The following is a 26,331-nucleotide window of genomic DNA, read 5'->3' as shown; positions in this document are numbered from 1 at the left end:
CTGGACTGATTATTTTCATGTATCAGAAAGTGATATAACTGATAGTCTTGCCTCGGGAAACGTTAATTTGATCTCAAGAGAGTTGGACGTAAATACAGTGAAGTTAACGATTTAAAGTCATATTGACTGTTAATCGACTGTAACTGTTTGAAAATATTTTTCATAGGCCACAACCAGTAACAAAATTAGCTGTCAAATTCGATTATTTAGAGAAGCAAAATGTTTTGAGATATAAATCTCATCTTACGGCTACAAAAGCAATACCAAAACATTGAACGACAGTCCACATGGATATTAAGGTTGTTCTGTACAGCGTTGACATGTGCTGTGGCCATCCTGTGGAGACAGTGAAGGACAACCCAATGAGGGAATATTCACTTCGCATGTTGGTCTGCTGTTAAAATGAAAAGTTTTTAAACGATCAGTGACTGTTCATATAAATGACTTCTTGTTGTGTGTCCAATTATCTCCACTGCTATGGCTCATTGGATGTAGTTAACCATTGTTCGTAAACTTGCAAACGATATGTAAAACACGTCACTGCTATCAAATGTACTGTTCATATGCAACAAGATGCCGGTCAAAAGAAATCTTGTTTCAGTTTAGCTATCGGTAGGTAGATCCTCGTGTTGTGAGCCATTTGTAATATCTTCGGCATAACTTGCTGTCACTTCATTGAAGTTGATCGACGAAATAAATTACACCAAGACAGACTGAAAATTTGGTGTTACAAATAAAAGTATACCTTTCATTTTAAGTGGTTACAAATATATTGCTGAAATACTGATTCGTATATGAGGGCGTTCGGAAAAATGAAGCCTTCGAATTTTTTATGAGAAAACTCTCAAAATTTTCTAAATAAAACTAACATTCTACATCATTATTCTCCATCTCTACGTATTTGCAGCCCTCTGCCGTTAGAGGACTCCGGGTTGTAGCGTGTAACATGTCGTTGTGTAACGTGAGTACGTCTGCGCGTGAGATACAGCCGACCGCAACTGAGTTTCGAGTTACAAAAATTCGTCCACACAAGGAGCAACTTCTCCTGCAGCACGACAATGGCAGACCACACGTGAGAGCTGCATCTGCAACAATCCAATGCCCTAGGTTCACAATCACCGATTATCCTCGACACAGACCAGATTTGGCCCCATCCGATTTTCATCTATTACCAAAACTTAATGAACACCTTCCAGGACGTCACTTTGATAGTAAGTGAAGCGGTGCAAGCAGAGGTGAAGTTGTGGCTCCGTCAACATTCTACAGAGACGGTATCAACAAACTGATCTCTTGTTGGGAGACATGTGTTCGTTGTAAGAGTCACGATGTTGAGAGATAAATACGTAGACATAAAGAATAAATGTGTAGAATGTTACCAATATTTGTGTAATTTAAAATAATCTTGAACTGTTTTCACATAAAAAAATCGGAGGTATTACTTTTCAGCACGCCCTCGTATCTTATCAGTTTTTACATATTGTCATTTTTAACAATTCCGAATCGCAATTGGTCACGTTAAGTTTAATATTTGTGCCGGTCGGGGTGGCCGAGCGGTTCTAGGCGCTACAGTCTGGAACCGCAAGACCGCTACGGTCGCAGGTTCGAGTCCTGCCTCGGGCATGGATGTGTGTGATGTCCTTGGGTTGGTTAGGTTTAAGTAGTTCTAAGTTCTAGGGGACTGATGACCTCAGAAGTCCCATAGTGCTCAGAGCCATTTGAACCATTTAATATTTGTGATGCGTGAGATAGTAAAATCAGATCTCGCAACAGTTATTTTGGTTTACGAGTTTTAGCTGGTCCTCAGTAGGACTGATTGTGTTGCATTTTCAGATAAAAGTTTTCCCCTTTTCCATTTTAAGAAGCAAATAAAGTGGCACCTCTTTTTCTGAAAGTAATTGTAGTGACCGTAGTAGTAATTCCAGAAGGCACACTCAGTTTAAATGTGCAGATAACTACTGAAATAAAAATAAATTATTAATCCGTTTTCAAGTCGGACTAAGAATTATAAAATAATTTCTACTAAATGGTTCGAATGGCTCTGAGCACTATGGGACTTAACTTCTGAGGTCATCAGTCCCCTAGAACTTAGAAACTACTTAAACCTAAGTAACCTAAGGACATCACATACATCCACGCCCGAGGAAGGATTCGAACCTGCGACCGTAGCGGTCGCGCAGTTCCAAACTGTAGCGCCTATAACCGCTCGGCCACCCCGTCCGGCAATTTCTACTAGCTCCGTTCAGATTCATCACCCCACAGAGATAGTTCTGACATTTACGATTGTGAATTTATAATAGTTATGAAAATACGTGTAAGATTTATAGCGAAGAAAGTGCAGTCATTGAACTAATAATATTAGGCCAACTATTCATGTGCCATACGTTTTTCGTCATAAATCCTAGAAATGTTTTCACAACTGTAAAAACTTCACAAACCCAAATTTTCAAATCTATCTTTTTGGGGTTAGGCTAAATTAATATATACTTTCTGCTCTATTTAAAAACGAACTATATTAAAATTTATTTTTACTTAAGTAATTATTAGTGTTGAAAAGTATTGTGACCAGAATTTGACGAGGATCGGGAACTACTCAAAGAACCAAAAGAAACTGGACGACCAGCCTGGGGCCATCAGCGGTAAGGCCAGTGTGAACGGGAGAAAAACAATAAAAGGAATACGAGCGACGGACACAGCACGGCAGTATAAGAGAGTTCAAACGAGCAATCCAAGAGCGAAAACTTGAAAAAAGGTATAATGAACGGCTAGAACGCATTCCGAAAATACCCGCACCACACGACGGTCTTGTAGAGCATTGTTATCAATCCTTTTCATCCCCAAGCCCGCTCCTATACCTGCTAGATGTATGAGACAGACAAGAAAGGTAGTCAACATTGCACTGTTAATTACTTTAGAGCTGTGTTTAATATTTCACGTTTCAAGTTCGTCGAGAAGGTAGTTTAAAATTAATCGCAAAACCTTTTCCTAACTGGCAGACAGATGAGAAAAATGTTAAAAATAGACACGAAGAAGAATTCCAATGTGGACGACGAGACAGCTTAAGACGATGCGAAGTAAGCAGGCTTCTTCTCGAACGATTAGTGAAATACCGAGTGCACACTGATGTATCTACTCTCGCAATTTATGCAAGACAGTCCTCCATATGCATTTTCACGTAAGGGACAACTTACGCTTTTAGCATATAGGGGGTTGACAAAAATATGGAAACAGCACACTACCTTGCCTCGTGTGTTGTTTGAAAACCGTTGCCTGCCGGCCGTTGTGGCCGAGCGATTCCAGGCGCTTCAGTCTGGAGCCACGCGACCGCTACGGTCGCAGGTTCGAATCCTGCCTCGGGCATGGATGTGTGTGCTGTCCTTAGGTGAGTTAGGTTTAAGTAGTCCTAAGTTCGAGGGGGCTGATGACCTCAGATGTCAAGTCCCATAATGCTCAGAGCCATTTGAACCAAAACCGTTGCCGCAGAAAACAACTGCCAGTTGTCTCGGAATGGATAAATACAGGACCTGTTTGGTCTAAAAAGGAATCTTATGCCATTCTCCATGTAAAACAGTGGCAAATTAAGGTAACTACTATGGTGGTGGATAGCTACCACGCACCCTTCCCTCCAATTTAGACCACAGAAGCTCAATAATATTGAGATCTGCTGACTGTGGTGGCCAGAGAAGAAGCGACAGTCCATCCTCGTGCTCACAAAACCAGCTGCGCACGATGCAGGATGTGTGAACACTCTCCCTGTCACCTTGGAATACAGCGACACGTCAGGGAACGAGTTGTACCACAGAAAGGACCTGATCCGTCGGAATGGTTACATAATTCTTGGCCATAGTGCTATTTTGCAGAGTAGCCATGGGGCCCATGTAAAACCACGGAATGGCTGCCCATATCATCACCGAACCCCCGCCATGTTCCACTCTTGCGGCATAAACTCGTCTACAAATTGGAAACACCGTGAAACAAGACTCAACCGACGAAATGACATTATCTCATTCCTTCATAGTCCAGGTTTTTACGGCCTCGGCGCCATATTTTTCAGTTACGGGCATTTCCATCACTGATGAGTGGCTTTCGAATTCCAGATCTCTCTGCAATTCCCTGTTTATGGAGCTCCGTCCGTGTTGTTTTTGTGCTGACAGGGTTCACGGATCCGATGTTCTGTTCTTCAGTGACTTACGCGACTATCGCCTCCTTATTCTTCGTGACAGTCCCCATCAGTGACCGTCTGTCACGACTATTGAACACACACTTTCATCCGCATTGTGACTCAACGGGCGATGTTTTTCCTGTTTTCCCTTTATGCGGCGTAGATCTTCAATACGGTGCCCCTTGAAGCACGAAACACATCAGATACGTTGGTTACGGAATCATCCACCATACGAACGCCAACAATCTGCCCACGTTCCAATTCACCTAGCTCCGCCACACTGCACTCACAACTGTACAGAACATTATTCTGGCGACGACTAATACCTGCAGTGTATGAAGGCACTGCACTTTTGCGTTCGTGTTCAAATACCGGGTGGTATAATTTATTTCACAATGTTCAGAGTACTGCAGTGCGGGCTGCATACATAGCAGGACGCTGAAATATCATAAGAGTGTTCACTAACATGTGCGCTCGCGGAGTATGATGAAAAATAATAATAGCTCCACTTTCTGCCACCAGGTGAAATTATGGCATTGTAAACAGTCAGAATGTAAAATGCTTCCTGTTTTGAAATCAGTATGTTTTTTGTCGCTTGGCGACACATGGTGATTTCTCTTGTGAAGTGACAGTTGGCGTAAAGCGTTAGGCAGGCTGAAGTTTCCCGTACGAAACATCATGGCTATTGAGAAGAAAGACCACGATAATGTATTTTCTCAGAGTGGCAATAATGGCAGCGCTCCATTGCTGGAATATCGCCGTCCAAAACACCTCCGAAACAGTGGGATAAAGAATATGACTAAGAAATCTGAAGAAACAGGTAAATTAGGTGGTGTAGCAGGAAGGGGAAGGCAGACCATTCGCATGACAGTTGTTGATGAAGTTTCTGTTGCTATATTCCATCGTACAGCAAGTGCCTCAAATTCTGCAGACGGCGGTCGGGAATTGTCACGAGAATGGCCTCTCCCCCGGTTAACAGATCAAACGCTTTAGCGGCGCATTTTACACTGGTATCCCTACAAGATTCAGAATGGGCACCAAGTGAAGCTCCATGATACGTTACAATGCCGTGACTCTATCCTTCGTTTTTCAGCACGAGTGGGAAGACATGACTTGTGGCCGCGGAATATTCTTTAGAGGGACGAGGCACACTGTCCTTTGCACGATGTCGTGAATGCACAAAACTGTCGCAAGTAGGGTTCAACTCCATCAGGAGGTGTTCAGGAACATCCACTACACTCAGCTTACGTAACTCGGTGGTGTGGTTTCGCAAGCATCTTCATTATCGGTCCGTTTCTCTTCCAGACGACACGTCACCGGCCTGTTAAGTGTACAGTGACATCTGCATGTTACAAGGAACTCCTTGTGCAACACGTCATTCCAAGTTTGGAAGAACTCAACTGAGTCCACACCACTATTTCATGCAAAACTGGGCGACAGCACATATAGCATGCCAGGCGAAATATCTACTTCGAAAAACCTTCGTTAACGATCGCATTATCTTTTCAACTATTCCAAGATGTGTGGCTTCACAGATATCCGACTCAAATCCATGTGACTTCTAGTTGTGGGGATATCTGAAAGATCGTGTTTATCAGGTACGTATCTGGACTCTTCGTCATCCGAAAGACTGCATACGACGACATATCGCTCTGATTACATTGGATATGCTACGACCAACTGACGAACGTGCCGTGTTATTAATGGAACCTGTTGCTGAGTCGGGAGACGATATTGAACACATGTGGTAACTTGTGACCATATGATAATAAACGTGCTAGAACCATTGTTGCTATGTGTTCCACCTTTCCTCCCTATTTTCTGCACCCACACCACATTCTGACTGTTTACAACGTCGTATTTTAACCTGGTAGCCGAAAGTGAAATCATTATTTTTTTAGCACACTTCGCGTCTGCACCGATTGATGAACATACCAGCGATGTTTCAGCTCCTGCGGTGAAGACTGAGGTGACTAAAGTATATAACGATACGCACATATACAGATGGCGGTAGCATACAGCGCATTGGTGGAGCTGTCATTTGGACTCCGGTAATCCATGTGAAAAGGTTTCCGGCCTGATTATGGCCGCGCCACGAAAATTAACAAACTTTGAACGTAAAATGGTAGTTGGAGCTAGACGCAAAGGGCATTACGTACCGGGAATCGTTAGGGGATTCAATACTCCGAGAATCATAGTGTCAAGAGTGTGCCAAGAATATGAGGTTTCAGATGTTACCTCTCATCACGGACAACGCGGTGGCTGACGGCCTTCACTTAACGACCCAGAGCAGCGGCGTTCGCGTGCAGCTGTCAGTGCCAACGGACAACCAACACTGCGTGAAATAACCGCAGAAAATCTTGTGCGACGTACGACTAACGTATCCGCTAGGACAGTGCGGCAAAATATGTCGATAATGGGTTACGGCAGCAACCGACCAACGCGAGTGCCTTATTGGCCACCCAGATTGCCCGCCTTGAGTCCCATCAAAAATTTATTCAACAGAATCGAGACGTCAGTTAGTGCGCATCCTCCTGCACCGGCAACAGTTTCGTGGTATGGTCGGCTACTGAGACAGCATGAGTCAAAATTTCTGCAGGGGACGTCCAACGACTTCCCGAATCCATTTAACGTCGAGTTGCTTCACTACGCCCGTTAAAAGGAGGTCCGACACGATATTACGAGGTATCTCCTGACTTTTTTCGCTCAGTGTATACAGCCCTCAACGCAGCACTTAAAATATCGTCACTTGGATTATCACTACCCGATACCACAAACCCACTTGCACGTTTCGCTAGCATCTGCACATATGTGCTTTTATACTTAGATACTACATTCCACGTCTAAAAATAATTCTGCATTTGCATAATAATCAAAACACTATTCTTCTGTTAATACAATTTTAGTTTTCATATCGATCCATTTCTCAACATCGATCACAATAATTAACTTAAAAGAGAAAAAACAAACATCTCACAGAGGAACTAGTATTGTACAAGTGTGACATCATCACCATGAGGACGACCTATGTTTATGTAATTATGGAAACGTATGTCCGAGGATGGCAACAGAGAATTGCCGAAATTATTTTAGCGAAATTAAATTATTTTAGCGATCTTGGCAGTTAAAAACTTTTTCATTACTAACAAAACTAGCATTTTTAAGCTTTAGTTTTCATATAAACAAAATTTCTGTTTTCATTTTTAATTTTTCTAGTTTTACTGTCGATAATGCAACCGACTATTATACAGAGACAGGAAACTGCTAGTTTTTGTACTGTAAAAATTTGACAACCGCCACTATTAATTAAGAGGCGCATAAATAATCGTTTCCAGAATACATTAGATTAATAAAATTCCTTTGAACTAAATCTTCTTCTACAAGAGTCTGCTATGTACGTAATAGTTATAAAAAGTAAGGGGCCAAACGCGCCATATTAGTTCCAGTTGTTGTCGAGATTGGTCAAGCTAACTATCAAGTTCTTTTGTGTCGTGTCCAAATACTGCGCAACCCATTTACTTAGCTAGTGGTGTTGTACAAAGTGTTGAGAATGTATGAACAAATGCTAATAATGTCAATAAGCAACAATATTCCAGCGACTTTTACTGAAACAAAAAATCTTTGATCTACTAATCGGAAAGCACAAACAGGAACTGACACAGATGAAATTTCCGCTCTGCAGCGGAATGTGCGCTGATACGAAACTTCGTGGTAGATTAAAACTGTGTGCCGGACCGAGACTCGAAATCAGGATCTTTACCTCTCGCGAGCGAGTGCTCTACCGTCTGAGTTATTCAAGCACGATTCACGAGCAATCCTCACATCTTTAATTCCGCCAGTATCTCGTCTCCCACCTTCCAAACCTCACAGAAGCTTCTCTGCAGACCTTGCAGAAAAAAATGGCTCTGAGCACTATGGGACTTAACTGCTGAGGTCATCAATCCCCTAGAACTTAGAACTACTTAAACCTAACTAACCTAAGGACATCACACACGTCCATGTCCGAGGCAGGATTCGAACCTGCGACCGTAGCGGTCGTGCTGTTCCAGACTGTAGAGCCTAGAACCGCTCGGCCACCCCGGCCGGCAGACCTTGCAGAACTAGTACTCTTTGAAGAAAATATATTGCGGAGACATGGCTAAGCCACATCCTGCGCAATGCTTCAAGAATGAAATTTCCTCTCTGCAGTGGAGTTCAAGTCTCGGTCCGGCACACGGTTCTAATCTGTCGGGAAGTTTCAGGAACTGACACCCTAGACATCAAGACGGCCATAGCAAGGTAAGCAACATGTATGTGCTAATACATTATTTCTGCCCTTACGAAATTATATGAACGTTGACAACACTAGAGTAGTTAGTTCTGTATAGGCTATTTACTTTCCGCACATCTGAACATTTCTATAGCAAGTGGGATGAAACATTATAAGTTGCAGTAATGTTTCGCGACAGGAAGATTGCCTCTGTCGATTTTTTCCAGTGGTCGAGACTGGTAAAGAGGCACCGCTACACGTTCAGTCAACATTCCAAACATTATAAGTTGCAGTAATGTTTCGCGAAAGGAAGATTCTCTTTGTCGATTTTTCCAATGGTCGAGACTGGGTAAGAGGCACCGCTGCACGTTCAATAAACATTCCAGACGCAACATGTAGATCAATCCTTTTGCAAGAAGACGAGTCACTGCGAGAAGCGTGCGAGCGAGGAGCCGTCAGTGGGTGCCGCCGTGCCGGTAGGATAGGACGAGGCGTAGGCGGGCAGAGCGCTCAATCCCGCGTCAGCAGCCCCTGATGGGCGCGGCCCGTGGCAAGTAGCCGAGCTGCGGCGGGGGCGCAGACACCGCCGCCCGAAATCCGTAAACCGGGCTCCAATCTGCGCGCCGCCCGACTCACGTCCTGGGAAATCAGAAGGCGAGCACCTACCCACCCCGACCTCACGTCTCGCGCCGTTATGTCGCCGCCGAGAGGGATACGGCGACAGCTCGCACCGGGGAGGGGGAGGGGGGGGTGGAGGTGCGTGTGGGCACAGTGGCGGAGTGAGGTCACGCAGCTGTGTGGTCGGGATAAGGAGGGAGTCAGGCGGAGCGTGCTGGCTGGCTGGAAGGAAGGAAGGAAGGAAGGAAGCGCTTTGAATATGAATGCGTGTTTATAGGAAGCGGCGAGACGAGCCGACCGCGCGCTGCCGCGCCAGATCTGGAAAACATTAAACAGGAGCGGCGAATCCGCATTACCATCACAACAAAGGTAAAGGCATCTGAATATGCATTCGTAGTGGAGCTGAGCCGCGGCTAGGCGGCCGCCACGCCGCCATAGCGCGCCTGCCTTGTGGCGCTCTGCCACTGCCCCCGGCCCGGTAAACCACCGAATTTGCATGTTATTGTTGTCGATTATGCGAAACGGAAATGCATATTCATGGGCCCGGCGGCCCGGCTGGCGGGAGCGAGAGGCTCGTTTTGTGAGGCCCAAGTCACTTCGTCAAAAAAGAGTGTCACCCCTTTAATTTGTTAATACATTACGCAGTGGGCGTGGCGGCTGCGCCCGTCCCTCTAGCACACACACACACACACACACACACACATACGCGCTTGTACGTATACGCCCCGCACGCGCAGGCATACACTCACGCATACGAGCACCATTGCACGCACGCACACAAATTGATGAAACTTAATCACGCCACAGGGTGGGGAAAATAACTTTTGCAAGTATCACAAGCAAAGACTCGCGTACAAAATATCGTGGTGTAGCTCCACAATTTCTCTTTCCTGGCGTTGCTTCAGATTCAGGTGATCTACACGGGACAGGCGTTCACTCAAGCGAGATTTTTTAAATTTTTTTTTAAATGTGTGGGGAAGAATTTATTAGGAGGAGGGACGTTCTGGCTGGTTTGCGTTTCTCTCATCTGCCGATCTCTTCATCTTAGAGGAGCATTTACATTCAACTTCTAGAACTACTTGTTGTTTGTATTCCAGCCCTGTCCTAACCACCAAGTTTCTAATTCCCGGACGACGACGATGTCATTAGAGAGAACAAGATAGTCGGTCAAGGGAATCAGGAGTGCCTCTCAAAAGGAACCTCCTAAGCACTCGCCTAGTGTAATTTAGGGAAATCTCGGAAAAGCTTTGTCTGGATGACGAGACGGAATTTTAAACGCCATCCTCTCCAGTGCGAATCTAATATCTTACAGCTGTGCACTTTGCTCCTCAGGGATAGGGAATAGAACAATGACCCCTACAATGTATAACATTACTACGAAGCCAAAGTTTTTGGGAATATTTTTAAAGCTGCTTAAGAATGTAGAATGAGAGAGCTAGTATTCCACTTTTCACTCAGAGTTCATTAATAAATACGATTATATTAGAGCTTTTGCGGCAATAAAAGCATTTTTCCTCTGGTTCCCGCTTTTCCCTGCTATAGCAGGGAATGTCACTCATGTTAAAAGAGCTTTGTGGTCCAGTAAAATTCTCATAGTTTATTTATCTGAAATTGAAACAACGCAAAACTATATAACTTTACATTTCATAAAAAATTTTATATGCACAAAAATTCTGCATTGTCTACAGTACCCCTCTGATGGTAATGGAGACACTATACAGAAGAGTTCTCCTCGTTACGTCACGTTATAAAGTTTTCGCCTTGCACCGGATTTTAGATGCGTATTTTACGTGTATAAGTACGCTAAATTTGAACCTCTTTATCTCGGAAACGGACACACATATCAAGAAGATGTTCAAAGTTGTTCAAGATCGGGATCTTAGAAATGTATCGTAAAATTTCAGCCATTTGCTGTGCACAGCCGTCTTGGTATCCGCGGCTCGGTTTTCGTACTCAAAACCAGGTTTTTTTCGGGTTTTCTCAGGATCTGCCCATGAACTTAATGGTGCCTCCATAAACCCCTTAAGGCGCACGTCAGACCACATCTATTGCGAAAAGAACCATCCGATCTGCTCCGTTTGCCTACACCGGAGGACATCTGCATTATTCAAACTTTGACCCTGCATTGTAGGATAGTTACAATAAGACGATCCTTCTGTTGAGTATTCAAATGTTCCCTTGCGCAAGGGCTATCCTAAACCCTTGACCCTACCTGTAGAACTATTAGCACCAGAGATATGAGCCCCAGAAAAAAAAGCGTTTTATGCGCGCCGTTTTGAAGTGTGTTAGGTAGCGCGTGCAGTCGCATGCGTACCGATGTTAAGTGCTCATTGATGGCAACATCTTCTGTGTCGACAGACCGCCTCATATTCTTATTCAGACTTTTTCACTGCCCGATGGCTCGATCGCTCTGTTGGGATCTTCTTTACGACACCACTGATGTCCTTGGATGGCTGAACACCGTCGAAAGATGGTGTCACGTCCACGGCTACAGTCTTTGTGTCCTCATGGTAACCCGCCATCGCGGAAGTAAACGCAGTCACGGCAAGCTCGAAACGTAATCAACAACGCAGTAACAACCGAGGCGTCACAAAAACAATAATGCTTTTAATTCCCTCCCTCTTTCAGTGTGTCCTTTCAGCATTTACCCCAAGGACGACGGCCTGCTAATAGTGGCACTGGGGGGAGGGGGGGGGGGGGCACTCCGTCTTCAGGCCACAAGTGGCCCATCCCATCGGGACCATCCGACCGCCGTGTCATCCTTAGTTGAGGATGCCGGTAGGAGGGGCGTGTGGTCAGCACACCGCTCTCCCGGTCGTTCTGATGGCTTTCTTTGACCGGAGCCGCTACTATTCGGTCGAGTAGCTCCTCAATTGGCATCACGAGGCTGAGTGCACCCCGAAAAATGGCAATAGCGCATGGCGGCTGGATGGTCACCCATCCAAGTGCCGGCCATGCCCGACAGCGCTTAACTTCGGTGATCTCACGGGAAACGGTGTATCCACTGCGGCAAGGCCGTTGGCCCCGCTAATAGAAACCTGAAGATTTTCATCTAACACCTCCACAACTTCGGGGAAACTGCTGAACGACAGCGTTTTATAAGTCAACGTGATAACATCCTTCGATAGTGTTCACCGAGCCAGGGACACCAGTGGAGCCCTGAACAAGATCCCCAGCAGAAGGGTGGAAATGTCCAGCACTTACAAAGTTTGAAGATGAACATGAAGCGGCCTAATGACTCAGAAACTTTTAACATCCATTACTGCCTTCCACGGCTGTGCCTGTTACAATGGAATCTATTTCCATACGTCCTAACCCGTGTCCAGCCACAACAGGTGCAATCAGAAGAAGACACTTTCCCGTTATGGCATGTGGGAGTATAGGCTTTGTATACAATATTCTCGTGCATTTCTAGTAATGAGTGCATGCAGGTTTACAACGCATTGCCGAGGATAATGAGAGTACTTATCTGGCATTTTTTCTGATTATTTTGTTGTTAACGAGCAGGAATTCTGAAAATCTTTCTCACTTTCTTCTTACATTTGAGATTTTCAGTATATCTTGGTAACATAATTGGTACATCAATAAAAAATTCTTGTTTGTAGGTCTAAATTTAAACATTACAGGAAGTTAAAAGCAGATTGTTAAATTAGAATGGTAGCACTCATATCGATATTTTAATATAAGAAGATATAGTTAGCATATAATAATGAAATATGCTTAGCATTTCGGTGTAAAGAATATTACCTAAAGACACTGAGTGGATACCTAACAATCTTCGAGATTCAGTACCTTTGGGACAATTCCTGGCAACTTTATTTTCTTCGGCACTTTCTTCTCAGTCCCACCGAAACAGTTATATCAAAAAGCAGTCTTAGAAATTTTCCGCTTTTCGAATAATTCCTGCGGTCGCTATACATCATACCTCTACCAGTAGCGACACAGCGCAATTCGTTTCATTTCCTGGTTGGAATGTAGCGTTTTTCTGCTTTTTTTTTGTTATTTTTCATCTGTCTTACAATCGATTAGGACTCACTTGAGCAAAATGTGTTCTCCTACCGAGCCATTTTCACTTGCCATGAAAGAAAAGATTACTTTAGTCATATCAATCGGTTGCAGAATAAGGAACGAGTTCGCATTTTGTAACTATTCGCAGAACAAATAAAAAGCAAGTCAAACAATTAACTGCATTATTCGAGCTAACACTCAGCAAATGCCATATACACGGTACACCAAATGAGTGTGGCCCAGAATATATTTATAAGACTGACATGGAATTCACCCTTGTTAATGAACAGGAGAACTGGCCATCACAGGAAACGCTGAAGTCAGCAGAGTATGCCTGTCCAGCAATCTCCTGGTCACCTCGATACGCTGACCTCTCCCCCTGTGAGTAGTTTCACCTGTGGGGCAAACTGACAGGGCAGGTGGGCTCATACAATCCTCGCACATTGAAAGAGCTACACCAGAACACTGAAAACGCTGTTGCTGCTATCGCTGCGGAAGATCTGCTACGCGCTACAGTTTGACAAATCTATCACAACGCTGCATCGACGTCAAAGGTGGCCATTTCCAGCATCTTCTGTGATGTTCATTATCAAAGGTAAGTCCCACATTAGTACTCTTTAAAATATTTTCCAGATGAATTTTATCTTGGCCACCCCTAATGTTAAGTTATTCCAACAGCAGTCAGTTAACTAGTTCTAAAAAGCGAAAAAGAATGAAATATATAATGACGCCCATGCCTGGCATCCTGTTCGACCTGCTAGGTGGTGTTTTCCGGATATACTTTTCTATTCCATTTCATTCAGTAGCAGTATCAGACTGTGTAGGTAGGGTAAACATCGGACATTTGGATCAGTAAGAAGAGACCTGTTGAGTCCCAAAGACACCGTCCGTAACTTACTCTGGAAATAAATTGTCCCTGCCTTTCCTGGTGCTGGCTTACATTTATTGCCCTGGTTTTTATTAACTTCCCGCCGCGAAGTAATTATTTCCACAACAATAATTTGTTGACATTTTCAGTTAAATTCTTTCAAGAAAATATGACTATTTTTGAGGAAATGGATTTCCACATTTCGTTTTGGTCAACATTCAACAAAACTGGCAAACAGCTAGCGTAAATGTTTCTCATAGTTGATTAATCATATGAAGTGTACTCTACTCTTTCTTATGGTATATTTACGGCGTTAGCTGTTTCATAAGCTTTTCATCGACCGCCGCCCATTAATGTGCTATGCCCTGTATCTTCGTTTTATTTGCGTTTGCAGCTGTGGGATGTGCTTCTGTTGAAACATTTTCAACCTCTGTGATATCGAAGTCATATATCTGTCAGGATGCGAAGTTTCTCCTTGTCCTTCAGCTTTTCTCTTTACTCTCACCTCTCGTAAAGGTGTTACACATGTGGACATTTGACCACACGAGGAATAACTAACTTTCGTTGCACTAAAGTATGAAGATGATAAAGTACTGGTTAATTACAGGTGCTGCGGCTGAGACACGATTTAACAATATCCTGACATTCTGTTACAGTCTCTTTCCCTGAGAAGGAACGCCAATCTGTAAGTATCAATAGTCGAATATGTAACTACACAAAATAATTTGTTTGCAGTGATGCTGGAATGAGCGAAACCGTTTTTGCAATTTCATCTCATTGTGCCTTTTTTCCATTGGGTGCGCACTACTCCATTTATTCAGAACGAATTTAGAATATCTTTGAAACGCAATTTTACTTCACGACATACCACTCTGTTTAAATGCTGAGCAACAGCATTTATTTCAGAAAGTCTCTCTTGTGAGTGGCGACAGAGACTTTCGTTGGTGACACTCCTGAGACTTCAGACAGGAGTGACGTTACGGCGAGAGGGTGGATCGGTTTCCTCGCACCTCAAGCGATAAGTGAGACGTACTTTCGCAAAGTGGGTGAATGCTGTATTTGTGGGCAACAGATTTCACCGTTTTTCAGGGAATTACTCTCCGTCGGAGGTTCGAGTCCTCCCTCGGGAACGTGTGTGTGTGTGTGTGTGTGTGTGTGTGTGTGTGTGTGTGTGTGTATGTGTGTGTGTGTGTGTGTTTTGCTCTTAGCGTAAGTTAGTTTAAGTAAGTTTAAGTTGTGCGTCCTCCCTCGGGAATGGGTGTGTGTATGCGTGTGTGTGTGTGTGTGTGTGTGTGTGTGTGTGTGTGTGTGTGCGTGTGTGTGTGTTGTCCTTAGCGTAAGTTAGATTAAGTATTGTGTAAGCCTGTGGATTGATAACCTCAGCAGTTTGGTCCCGTACGGACTTACCAAGAATTTAAAAAATTAAAAGAAACAGAATTACTAATACGAGGGACTTTGAATAAATAATGCAGCACTTTTTCCCGAAAGCTGGTTAGTTTTATTCAGGATTCCAACAGATCACATTATTTTCCATTACTCTGGCTACAAAACCCTATTTTTCAATATAATATACGTTATATGTGATGGCCTTACGCCACCTTACTAGAAGGGCCTATATTCTCCCATGGCCCCACTCTATTGGTCGACATCAGAGCCAACGTCTTGCTACATCAATAACCTCCCCACCATCCGCTTACTGCTTCTAGCAAAGTGCATTCTTCATTGAGCCAAACAGATGGAAGTAGAAAAGTGAGATATACGGGCTGTAGGGTGGGTGAGGGAGAACAGTCCAATGAAATTTTGTGATCTCCTCTCGGGTGCCCAGACTTGTGGGAAGCGTTGCGTTGTCATTGAAAAGCAGAAGTTTGTTTGAATTTTTGTGGTGACAAGCACGCTCAAGTCGTTTCTTCAATTTCCAGAGGCTTGCACAGTACACTACAGAGTAGAGGGGCGACGTCAAATACGATAATCTCTTCAGAGTTCCAGAAGTGCGCCGCCATGACTTTAACGGCGGAGGTACAGCTGTGAACTTTTCCTTAGGAGGAGGGTTCGTGTGGCGCCACTCCGTGGATTGCCGTTTTGTTTCCGGTTCTAAGTAGTGAGCGCATAATTCATCACCTGTGACGATGTTCGAGAAAATATTGTCACGATTAGCCTCGTAAAGTGCAAGCAATTCCGCTAAGAAGGCTCTTCGCTCCGCTTTATAGTATCCCGTTTGACGGCTAAAAAGTACCCTAGCTGCTGGAATAGTGTGTCAGCACTCCCATCAACGAGGACGTCCACTTGAGTAACGAGGTGTTCGATTGTCATCCGTCGATCACCTCGAATGAGAGTGTCCACAAGTTCCAACGTTGTAGGAGTCACAGCTGTGTGCGGCAGGCCGGGACGCGGGAGATCGGACAGGTTTGCGCGAGAACAGATGCCTCGCCCAACGACTCATTGTGCTTTTGTTCACTGCCAGGTCTCCGTAGACATTTCGCAAGTGCAGTGGGATGTTCTGGTGTTGGGCCAAAAGAAACTAAATGACAGCTCTCTGCTCAGAACGCAACTCCTTAGAGACGCTATTTTAAAGGCTTCATATAGCGCCTACACCTACGGGAACTTCATGAAACTATGGAGACAGAAGCGAGAATATACAAAACATATTCCACATTTTTTCGACCGACACTGACAGAGAAAAAAAGAGTTACATTATTTATTGAGCGCCTCTCGTAACCCTTACCTATTCAGGCTCTAAATTGCCGCATTTCGCAGCACATCTTTATTTTTTCTCTAAATCAATTCCAGAAAGTAGCCATCCACTTTACACGCTCCAGCTCCTGCCATGAAGATAAGTCTCAGTCGCCATCGAGTGCGTCATTAGTAGTGGAGCGGCGTCGCCGTGCAGACAGAGTCTGGGTGTAACGTTTAGCCTCGCAGCTTGCGTGTCCAATAAGCTGACTCGAGCCCGGGCTTCGCAGATGAGAGTTTCATACCTGTTACTGAGCCGTGTAAGCACATCATCATCCCAGCTGTGAATATGGAACGCTCAGTTTGAGGCGAAGGCCGTGAGCCGGTACGCCGCTTCAATATGTCCGCAGAAAATACTAGGCAACGATGTCCGTATTCAAACCAAACTAGCCTCATGCTTCTGTAAGCCACAAAATAAACTCAATTTGTTTTTATGCTGTCACCGTGTCAGCCACTTAAATTACCACTGTCAACGAATAAAACATACTCTGATAGGAGTCACTTTCATGTTCAAGCAATCATATTTACAGTATTTTCCAATCATCTGAAATGTTTTTACTGATGTTTTAAAGTGACAGACTTTTTGACGAAATTATGACTATGTGGTCACCATTTACAAGGGTGGTTTTACAGTATATTAACGTGATAACGTGACGTTTGATGTGATTAAGACTCTGCTATACACGCATGCGACAAATACTGTGTAGAAAACTGGGTTGTCTTCAGTTTGTTCTCCATCTTCTTTTTACTGTCTGTCAGTGCTGGGGAGCTGGAAGAATAATTTGCAACTGATACTTTGTCCCTTTCCGTCCTGGAGTGGTACTTTCTGGTTCCGGAAACTTAAAAACAATAAAAGTGAGACATGTCATTAATACATACAAGTCTTTAATCAGATACAAAGAAGGCATTAATAACGACAAAATCAGGTTCTTATATCCGCGATATGCGCAAATGCGTCGCTCACAAGAAGGAAAAAGTGTTGATTCCGGATTCGACATAGATTATAATCAAGAGAGCTAGGAGAACCGAACGTCTCCAAGATAATTAAATTTCACAGGTCTACTAATTTATACACTGAAATTTTTTTCGTAATATTACTGGGTGATTTTAACGCCTTTTGACAAGCTAAGTTCAGAAACGCTAAGGATTTCCATCTATCATGTAAGATTTTTTCACAAAAAATGATGAAAATGTAGAAAATTAATATACAACGCATACATCCAAACTAAATTTATTAAAATGATAAAATAAGGCACTCCTATCATTATAATGAATTATTTCGTTATTCATAAATCTCGATGTTTCATCTTTTCCTCTGAAATTCCCATTGCCTTTTTCTCCGTGAGCTGACTGAGGACACTCCCTCTGTAGCATCCGGCAGCAGGCAGCTATCATGCTACGATCCCATAGATCCTGGTAGTTCCGCACCATTTGTTATGTTTTGATGGAAACTTCCTCCCTGTTCCTCATTCATAGCTCCTAGATTTTCTAGAAAATAGCTCCAGAAAGTGCAGTTTCAAGCTCCTGAAATTATCCAGTATGTTTCTTAGTAATCGTTGTAACCAAGGTTTTTGCAGTTGCCAAGAAACTTGTTGACAGCTAATTTTTAAAGGATACCCAAGATGATCTTTCAGTTTTATTTGTTTTGTCTTCTAATTTGCGTCTTAAAGTGTTTCCGAACGTCACGGCCGAGGAAAATCCCCTTCTTTGTTTTTAGCTTCTGATAGCAGCAGTAGCGTATTTGCCATACATTTGAAAGTGTCGCCATCTTTTGGTAGATCTTTAATAGTTTCATTATGCCAAGTTTTATGTGAAATGGAGGCAGAAGTATATTTCTGGTCCACATTTGAACCGAACAGTACGTTCTTCCCTCCAACTTTTGGCGTTCTAATTGGCCAGATATTTTGAGACCTCATATTTTGCGGGACTGTCTCATTCGCATTGGAAGCTCGGGTCCTACCGCACTACTTGAACATACTGGATGTGACGCCCATGATTGTCTTCACCCGTAATCTTCACACCCAAGTATGCAAAAGTACACTTCTGTGACAAAGTCTGCGATTGTCCACTGCAGTTTTTTCACTATAGGTTTTTCACAGATCTGTCAGAAGTGCTAAGGAAAATTAATACAACGTCTTAAAGCCGTGACATTCGCAGAAGCAGGAACCAGTCGATTTGTCACTCTTTGCTGAATTTTGCATGAAAAACGATATGTAAAACTAACACACATAGCTCAACAGTACAATGTCACCAAATTATGTAATTAATTCTACTACAGATTATGAAACATATCTTTTTGTAATAGGTTATATTGCAGGCCTTCACAAAACAATAGTGGAGTTACTTACTTTTGCATACCTCACAGAAACCTTAAACTTCTGCCTAACTTGCATGTGACTGGACCCTGTAACCACTTTAGCTGAAATCAGCACCCAAAAATACACCAGAAAAATCACTTGTCTTCTAGGAAAAAAAACCACTCCCAACCAGAGTTACCTGCCTGAATTATTTACATCATAAGACCGCAGATAGACATAAACTAGATTATGAAAGCTGAAAAAAATTGAGACGATTTGCTTTAAATGTGCACTGATTTTGTTAACGTGACACATAAGGTTGGGGAGATAAATGTCGACTAGACCATGAACATAAAAAGCCACATCGCAGTCGATGCGAAACACTTTTTTGCCAAAGCGCTTAACAGCGTCAGCCAACCACAGCCGTTCTGTGTTAGTAACAGCAGTAAATTATATGAAAGAATTTCTGAGCATTTCAGATTTGGCTGTAATCTTACCGCAGCTGATGCGTTACTTGAATATAGGTGTACACTTACGCTGGAAAGGTGATAGTTCCCTCTCAGTATAAAAGTATCAGTTTCAGCCAAAGATAAAGCTACAAACTACGTAAAAATGCTTGTTATTTGCCAATGGATTTTTTGCTGTTAAGTCTCCAGCTTCTAGAGGGTGCTATTTATATTGTTGGTGACGAAAGTGAAATGAGGGAAAGTGTGATAATAGTGACTGTGCACAGAATAGGACAGATATGGGTGGCACGATCAACAGCATCAGGCATCCTAACAGAGGAGAGGTTTAAGATTAAGGGGGGAAACCACATTAGGAGGTTAACAAAATCCGATTTCTTTTTTACTGCATAAATCGTTAGCTTAACTACCCAAGAATAGGCTGTCAAATTTCAAAGCGAAATTCCCATTCGTTTAGACATTATGAGCGTAGAACCGAGTACACATAGGGTACAAAGCAATTATGGCGACATACTATCATAGGATTTCCACGGATGAAAATCCTCGACACGAGTATTGCCCAGCTGGTGCGAGTGGCAGAAACGAACAGCCCTTGGGATCGAACATGAACCGCACCCTACTCCATTGCACCCCGACGTACACAAGGAAATTCTTACAATATATGGAGATTTGTCAAGGGATACGTTACTGGAGAAATGTTTAGATGGCCACACACAGAATGTGAATGAAAGTTTTAATTCCACTATTTGGCGATTAGCTCCTAAACACTTGCACTCCAGACTAAAAGTCGTTGAATTGGCATCGTATTTATCAGCGGGCTTATTCAATGAAGGAAATGCCTTCGATGGTCATGAACGAGGCAGATATTGTAGTAGGTACGCAGAGCTTCAATTATGCCGAACAAATCGATAATCAACGAGTGAGCCAGCAGAATCGACGTAATTCATTGGAATCGAAGGAAGGTCTGAAAGCTCTGAAAGTACTGATGCAAGCGCAAAACGAAGCCTATAAGGAAGAAGAGGGATTACTATATGGTGCTGGTATCGGACACTGATCGGTAAGCATTTTACATTATTGTTAACTTTCTTGAATTTCTAGTTCCCGAGAATTTATTTTGCTAAACGCGTTTTCTCGAAATGACTTTTTTTACATTTGCGTGCAGTCTAACTCGAAAAGCATTGAAAAAATAGTTATTAAAATTGATAGTATGATTCTTTATAAAATTACGAATTATACGAACTTGTGAGATGGTATCGTGATTTTAAGGGCATTTTTCTTTGCATAATTAGAGAAGAAATCGTGAAAATCGAAGTAAATTTTTCCAACGCCTGCAAAATTATTAATTTTCATTACTTTCACCAGCATTGAGATTCATATCCTTAGAAAATAAGTTATTAATCAAAACCTTTTTGATTTCAGATGAAAATCGGAATGGCTACAGTGCGCGCAATTGGAGAACTGTACCCACAATCTTCAGCTAACATCACAGCGTAACTTTGTTATTTTTGGCTGAAATTATTCAAAACAATTCACAAAAACTATTCTAAATATAAATGAAATGATGTCAAACTATCATTAAATTCTAATTAATTCTTCTCACCCAAAAGAGTCCCAAAAAATCAGTGTCAAACAGCCTCCTAATGTGGTTTCCCCCCTTAAAGTAGATCTTGTCTGGTGATCAGATAGTGTTTGGCACCAAAATTCATCCACACTTAGATCAAAATTCTACTGACGAAATTTCGTTCTAAGGTCACATTTCGGACAACCAACTTCTAAGGCTATGGCCACAGGTCAGGTGAGTAACACCAGCCACGATGGTGGGTCTCTTTCGTGGTGATGGCTGGCGTCACAGTGACGAGATTGCCCTTTATGTTAAGCCATAGATCAGGTGAGTAACACCAACCACGATGGTGGGTCTCTTTCGTGGTGATGGCAGGCGTCATAGTGACGTGATTGCCGTTTATGTTATTCAGGAAAAGGGCATAAGTAGCACTCACGTAATGTTGCACTTTTGAAGATGATTTTGAACACATTTAAGACACTGCTGGGTCTTTGACAACAATAAATTACATGCCTGTGATTATAGTAACAGTATACTAATGGTATTGGTTCTTGATGAAGGCACAGTAGTTTAACGATTACCTGCGCACCTGTCCTAGTACAAGGATTAAGGCGAACGCAGCGATGTAACGGTGTGGTGACTCGGTCGAAAATGGGGGAACGAGATGGAGGGAACGAGAGGAAGAGCCAGGCTGCAGCGGGCGCCGATGCCATTTCCTGCGTTTAATTGCTGGAAAAACCCATTTGAGCTAAGATTGAACGCAAGAACGAGCAATCGAATTGATTGAGCCACGAGAAATTACGGAGGACAGTGGGCGGTCCCGGGCGGGGGCCAGACCGCCCAAGACCGGAAGTCCGGCTGTCGTCTGCGGCGGCCGGTCAGCTGCAGCTGCCTCACCGCTGCCAGCGGGCTCTGCTGGCCTTCCTGGAGAGTGGGAGGCGGCAGTCTGCCGTTCACAACTGATGGCGCGGCGTGGCCACCGCTGTAATGATACGTAGATTGCAGCGTTCTGCACGGATGGAGGATTGTTGCAAACTAAAAGTGTAGCTATTTTATTCTAAAGTCGAACGTCCGCCTCGATAGCAGCGCGGTCAGTCAGCGCAGCGGATTGCCAACCGAAAGCACCCGGGTTCGATTCCCAGCCGAATAGGAAATTTTCTCCGTTCGGGGAGTGGGTATTCTCTTTACATTCGTATAGTCATAAACGACACAAAAGTCGCCTCAAACACACTGTCGTATCGTCTTTCCGCTATTGAGAGGGTTTTATGGGCATGAACCGAAAGCTAATAAATTGAAACTTTAATGAAGTTGCAGGTTAGCGCCCCTTCAATATCAAGGTTATTAGAGCGTTTTCCCAAGCCATACTGGCAGGTGCTTGGAAATTGACCGTGGCCATGCTGAAGGAATCATCTGGGACACTTTAGGAAAACGAAGATCAGGATCAGGATCACCGGACAAGGATTTTAACACGCCCCCCCCCCCCTTCCCCCCCCCCCCTCCCCGGTGACGAATGCCCGTCCAGTCAAAATGGCTCAGAGCACTATTGGACTTAACATCTGAGGTCAAAAAAATTGGTTCAAATGGCTCTGAGCACTATGGGACTTAACTTCTGAGGTCATCAGTCCCCTAGAACTTAAAACTACATAAACCTAAATAACCTAAGGACATCACACACATCCATGCCCGAGGCAGGATTCGAACCTGCGACCGTAGCAGTCGCGCGGTTCCGGACTGAAGCGCCTAGAACCGCTCGCCCACCTCGGCCGGCGCCCGTCCAGTCAATGTGCCGCCATAGCCAGTACGCAACGTCTCATTACCTGATATCGTAACATCTCAATGACAAAGAACCATAATTTTCAAGACAAATAGACGGTGCAATTTGCCGGGTAAAGAGCACTATGCACTGCTACCAAATATTTTAGAATTCGTTAACAACGACTCATTAGACTTTAAATCTCCTTATTACAGTATACAGTTCCACATCGTGGTCTGCTCACATTAAATACAACATCATTCGTAATCTGTAAGTAGTAAATGCCTGGATTCATTAGGGATGAAGAAACGGAATCAGTTACACCCCTCTTGATGAATCTTTCCCACCATAAGCGTCAAGTTTCTGTGAACCGGGAACCCTTATACCAGGGTCAACAGTTTGACAGACCAACCATAATACAAGTTACGGTTTTATCTTACAACGAAGGCGTTCACGACTTTCAGTTGCGTTTTCCGGCTTGTATCGTCGTGGTCCACGAAAGTTTTCCCCTCCTTGCGTTTCGTCCTGAGCTGCGCTGGACATCTTCAGAGATGCTCCTGGTTCTCCTCAGTTTTTGTTTGTTCACGTACAATGACTTTCACAACGTAACTATGCTACCGTCGTAATGTGTCTAAAGAACTACAGCTTGATGCGCACTGTTTACACACCTTTTAAGTAGCCGCTACGACAAAGCTTAACCCCTTCGTATTAAAAGCACACCTCAAATCCTTGTGATATGCATCGTTTACGCGCTTTCGTCGGCAAAGTTCTGTTAGTGTTCCGTGTTTTTCTCTTATACAGGGTGATTCAAAAAGAATACCACAACTTTAGGAATTTAAAACTCTGCAACGACAAAAGGCAGAGCTAAGCACTATCTGTCGGCGAATTAAGGGAGCTATAAAGTTTCATTTAGTTGTACATTTGTTCGCTTGAGGCGCTGTTGAATAGGCGTCAGCGTCAGTTGCTGCTAAGATGGCGACCGCTCAACAGAAAGCTTTTTGTGTTATTGAGTACGGCAGAAGTGAATCGACGACAGTTGTTCAGCGTGCATTTCGAACGAAGTATGGTGTTAAACCTCCTGATAGGTGGTGCATTAAACGTTGGTATAAACAGTTTACAGAGAATGGGTGTTTGTGCAAAGGGAAAAGTTCTGGACGGCCGAGAACGAGTGATGAAAATGTAGCACGCATCTAGCAAGCATTTGTTCACAGCCCAGGAAAATCAGCTCGAACAAGAAGCACAACAATTCATATTTCAGCAGGATGGAGCGCCACCACATTGGCACTTATCTGTCCGTAACTACCTGAACGTCAACTACCCGAGGCGATGGATCGGCCGCCAGGCAGCCCGTGACAGAGCACTTCATCACTGGCCTCCAAGAAGCCCTGATCTTACCCCCTGCGATTTTTTCTTATGGGGGTATGTTAAGGATATGGTGTTTCGGCCACCTCTCTCAGCCACCATTGATGATTTGAAACGAGAAATAACAGCAGCTATCCAAACTGTTACGCCTGATATGCTACAGAGACTGTGGAACGAGTTGGAGTATCGGGTTGATATTGCTCGAGTGTCTGGAGGGGGCCATATTGAACATCTCTGAACTTGTTTTTGAGTGAAAAAAAAAACCTTTTTAAATACTCTTTGTAATGATGTATAACAAAAGGTTATATTATGTTTCTTTCATTAAATACACATTTTTAAAGTTGTGGTATTCTTTTTGAATCACCCTGTATTACGTCTAAAAGTCCTCGAGGGTAGTCCAGCCCATTAAACGATCCGCTTACGGGACAATGGGAGGCACGTCAGACGTGGATCGAATCGACCTAAAGAATTAACGAGTTGGACCGGAATGCCAGATAGCCTCGACGTGGTTTTCCCCGTCCACATACGTAAATACCCAATTGGTTTCCACATCCCGCCTCAGATAAACGGTGTGCAGACACTTTGAAAGCCTGTGTCACATTTGAACCTGTTATTAACTAGACGCAGGTAGTAGGGGCAAAGGGATTCCTTCCCTGGGGAGAGCCGGCAGCAGCTTTGAAGTGGCAATCCCGTCGGAATAGTAGTATATATTAGGACATGCTTGGTTCTCCGTGAAACTGGAGAAGAATAACACCAGTCGCCACCAAGCGCTTACCGTATAAAGGGCACCGGAAAAGACGATTACGTGTACTTACCCGCTGGAGATAGTTCGGTTGGAAATTAAGATAATACACCAATCCTCTGTTGGACTCAACACCAACACTCAGAAAATACGGAGGAACTTGGAACTTATGGATATAACGTTGTGTTTGATAGTTTCTCGAAAAGCTCCCGTAGAACCCACGACGTAATCCTGAGTGGCCACATACAATATATTGCAAGCAAAAGTATCGACGGCGTTCCTCCGAGCGGGGGTTACGGGTAAGTTCACGTTATGAACACGCATAAGAGATACGTCAACGGTAGCGGGTAGCGTATGACTGTTCCCTGATAACTGTAAAGATTTCTAGATTACTTATCCCTAATATCAACTTGAATATGGTCACATGCAAGATAAAGTCCATATGAGGACAATAACCCCTTTATCTTCGCAGCATCTGCGACAAGTTTCCAAAATCTCTTACATCTATTAAATACCTAAAGAAAGAAAAACTCCTGAAATCAACGGTTGATTCAGAAGACAGACTAGTCGAACAATTCGAAAACACTACTAAGAAATCTCCTGCCGTTTGTTCTAGAGAACTATGTTAGCCACAGAGAATTATTCTCATCAAGTCGACCTGATGGAAAAACGGCTTCAGAAATGTACTGTTAACCTTGTAAGTGGCAAGTCTCGTTAAGTTAAATGTATTTCCCGATATTTTTAGCTTTCTTAAAAGTGGTAGTTGGCAAAAAGAAGACATTCTTGTCACTAGACGCTTCTATGCAAGTTGAGAGAACCAATATTACAAACTGACTATATTACATTTCCACAATCATGCATCCTAAATTTCACCTGAGGATCCTAAAGATATAGTAGGAGCCAGGCGAATGTATGGAAGCATACATTCTTCTTCGTCATGTAGCAAATGGAAACCATTCCGTACCATAATGGATACATACGTACAAGTTCGTGAACTGTCGCCAAAAATGTGGCAAAACAAAAAATAGATCTAATCTCCATCAGAACCGAATCTTGAATCTAGGATAATGATAGAAATAACTGACGAGAAAGTAACTGGAAGGAAAGTTGAAAGGAAAGGAAAGAGACAGAGAGAGAGAGAGAGAGAGAGTGAGAGAGAGAGCGACGGAGAAACGAGAATTGAAACGAATTAAGCTCAAACCAATACATCCAAACGATTCAAACTGATAAGATGCTTTGACGTAAAACGTTAAGAAGTCTGCTCTAAATATCCTTTGCTCACTGTTTGCCTTAAGTTGTGTCTAGCACAGTGCGTTAAAAATTGTAGTTCAACCGCTCTTGACATTGACAACCGGTTCCACTAGTATAGGCAATCATAAGAATTGGTATAAACTATAAAGTACTTCTCAATATGTCGTTGATATTGGCTACCAATTTACACAATTTAAGTTCTATACGTTTTGTGTTCGAGTTCACTAAGCATACGGCTTGCAACCAAATTGTTTCGTCATTAGCTAATA

At 43.3% G+C, this 26,331-nt stretch overlaps 1 protein-coding gene across 1 annotated transcript in view; it reads right to left on the bottom strand.

Moving 5' to 3' along the window:
• Positions 1-8,918: 8,918 nt before the first annotated feature.
• LOC126419110 (uncharacterized) overlaps positions 8,919-26,331 on the bottom strand; it is a 41,817-nt gene continuing 24,404 nt past the window's right edge. The window contains exons 2-3 of the mRNA XM_050086248.1: positions 21,757-21,878; positions 8,919-9,047 (exon numbers count right to left, since the gene is read on the bottom strand). Of these exons, the coding sequence (XP_049942205.1) occupies positions 8,919-9,047; positions 21,757-21,878 (251 nt within the window). The remainder of the gene's footprint in view (positions 9,048-21,756; positions 21,879-26,331) is intronic.

This window comes from Schistocerca serialis, chromosome 1, assembly GCF_023864345.2.
Source record: "Schistocerca serialis cubense isolate TAMUIC-IGC-003099 chromosome 1, iqSchSeri2.2, whole genome shotgun sequence".
Classification (NCBI taxonomy): Eukaryota; Metazoa; Arthropoda; class Insecta; order Orthoptera; family Acrididae; genus Schistocerca; species Schistocerca serialis.
This window is presented reverse-complemented; position numbering and strand designations above follow the sequence as displayed.